Source organism: Streptopelia decaocto (assembly GCF_964273445.1).
Source record: "Streptopelia decaocto genome assembly, chromosome: 4".
Taxonomy (NCBI): Eukaryota; Metazoa; Chordata; class Aves; order Columbiformes; family Columbidae; genus Streptopelia; species Streptopelia decaocto.
Genome location: NC_138658.1, coordinates 64234009 through 64236207, shown reverse-complemented (window position 1 = coordinate 64236207; position 2199 = coordinate 64234009). Strand labels below are relative to the sequence as shown.

General features: G+C 54.4%; 1 protein-coding gene across 1 annotated transcript; it reads left to right on the top strand.

The window, feature by feature from the left end:
• Positions 1-273: 273 nt before the first annotated feature.
• On the top strand, positions 274-1731 carry DRD5 (dopamine receptor D5; the record flags this gene model as incomplete). Its single annotated transcript, XM_082051668.1, has 1 exon — positions 274-1731. One exon carries the CDS (start codon positions 274-276, stop codon positions 1729-1731), a length of 1458 nt encoding a protein of 485 aa, XP_081907794.1.
• Positions 1732-2199: the final 468 nt, after the last annotated feature.

The following is a 2199-nucleotide window of genomic DNA, read 5'->3' as shown; positions in this document are numbered from 1 at the left end:
GAGACCCCCGAGCAGGGGGAAGTACTGACCCGCGGGGCGGAGGGAGGCGGGACAGGAATCCCGAGCAGGGGGCGCGCTGTGCGGCGGGATGCGGAGCCCGCAGCCCGAAACGCGCTGAGGCGCGGAGCGGGACCGGGAGCATCCGGCAGGGGTGGCGGCGGGGCGGGGGGGCAGCGGCCCCATGGGGCCGGGCGGCGGAGCGGCGCTGGCTGCTCGGCGCGTCCCGGCCGCCGCCGCCCCGCCGCCGGGAGCCGCCAGCGGGAACCGCCAGCCATGCTGCGGGGCGGCCGGAGCCCGCTGCCGCCAGCGACGGGACCCCTCGGCGGGGCGCAGGGACCGGCGGGCGCCCCCGGGGTGGCGCAGGTGGCGGCGGGCAGCCTGCTGGCTCTGCTCATCCTCTGGACGCTCTTTGGGAACGTGCTGGTGTGTGCGGCCATCGTCCGCTACCGGCACCTGAGGAGCAAGGTCACCAACATCTTCATCGTGTCCTTGGCTGTCTCGGACCTGCTGGTGGCTCTGCTAGTCATGCCCTGGAAGGCGGTGGCTGAGGTGGCTGGGTACTGGCCCTTTGGGGCTTTCTGCAACGTCTGGGTGGCCTTTGATATCATGTGTTCCACGGCCTCCATCCTGAACCTATGTGTGATCAGCGTGGACAGGTACTGGGCTATTTCCAGCCCTTTCCGCTATGAGAGGAAGATGACCCAGCGGTTGGCTTTGGTGATGATCAGTGTGGCATGGGCTTTATCTGTGCTCATCTCCTTCATCCCTGTCCAGCTCAACTGGCACAAAGGTGGGGATGTTGTTGCTGCTGGTGATATTGGAGATGGATTTGGCACTGGCTGGGCAGCAGCGGGTGCTGTCACCACCTGGGCAGAAGATATGAGCACCACATGGGTGGCATTAGCAGCAATGAGACCCTCTGATGGGACCTCTGGCAGCAATGATACTCTCACTAGACCATCAGAGAGCTGTGACTCCAGCCTCAACAGGACGTATGCTATTTCATCCTCCTTGATCAGTTTTTATATCCCGGTGGCTATCATGATAGTTACCTACACTCGAATCTACCGTATTGCCCAGGTGCAGATTCGTCGTATCTCTTCCCTGGAGAGGGCAGCCGAGCATGCGCAGAGCTGCCGGAGCAGCCATGTTGACTGCCACCATCACACAAGCCTCAAGTCCTCTATCAGGAAAGAGACCAAGGTCTTGAAGACTCTGTCCGTCATCATGGGCGTCTTTGTCTGCTGCTGGTTGCCGTTCTTCATCTTGAACTGCATGGTTCCCTTCTGTGAGAGCCCACCCAGTGACCCCCACGCTGGCCTTCCCTGTGTTAGTGAGACCACCTTTAATATCTTTGTCTGGTTTGGTTGGGCCAACTCCTCTCTCAACCCCATCATCTATGCCTTCAATGCTGACTTCAGAAAGGTCTTCTCCAACCTCCTGGGATGTGGTCATTTTTGCTCTAGTACTCCAGTGGAGACTGTTAATATAAGCAATGAGCTTATCTCTTACAACCAGGACACCCTTTTTCATAAGGAGATAGTGACTGCTTATGTTAACATGATCCCAAATGTGATTGACTGTGAGGAAAATCGCGAAGATCCTTTTGATAGAATGTCCCAGATCTCCCCTGACCACGAGATTGCCACTGACTCTGTCTGTGAACTGGACTGTGAGGGAGAGATTTCGCTAGGCAAAATAACTCCTTTCACTCCAAATGGTTTACACTAAATTGCATCCTGTCCTGGTCAGTTGTTCTTGGATTTAAAAAAAAAAAAAATATTAGCACTGAGTGGAAAAACCTGCTTGATTTTATGCTGTAGTTTGGTCAGTCACTTCATGCTAAACTCACTTCTATGTGTAGCACTTTGCAGGATGTAGACACTGTCATACAGGAGCTGGCAGCACAAACTTAATTCAGCACTTCCTCAGGCTGGGAGAGGACCAGGCAGTCGCATTGATTAGCTGTGGTGAGGTGTTGTGGTATAATTACAGTCAGTTCGTTTGTATAATGTGTTTGCAAATGAAAGGTGCCATTGTCAGTGCTAAGTATTACAACTTCTAAAATCAGGGACAGATGTGGCTGGCGTAGATGTCAAATAGAAACAAATTTGAGGCTGTTTGTTCAGATGCTATGTTTCTTTTTCTCTGTTGGTTTTTCGTTCTGCCTTTTTTTTTTCTTCCCTAAGATAGAAATAG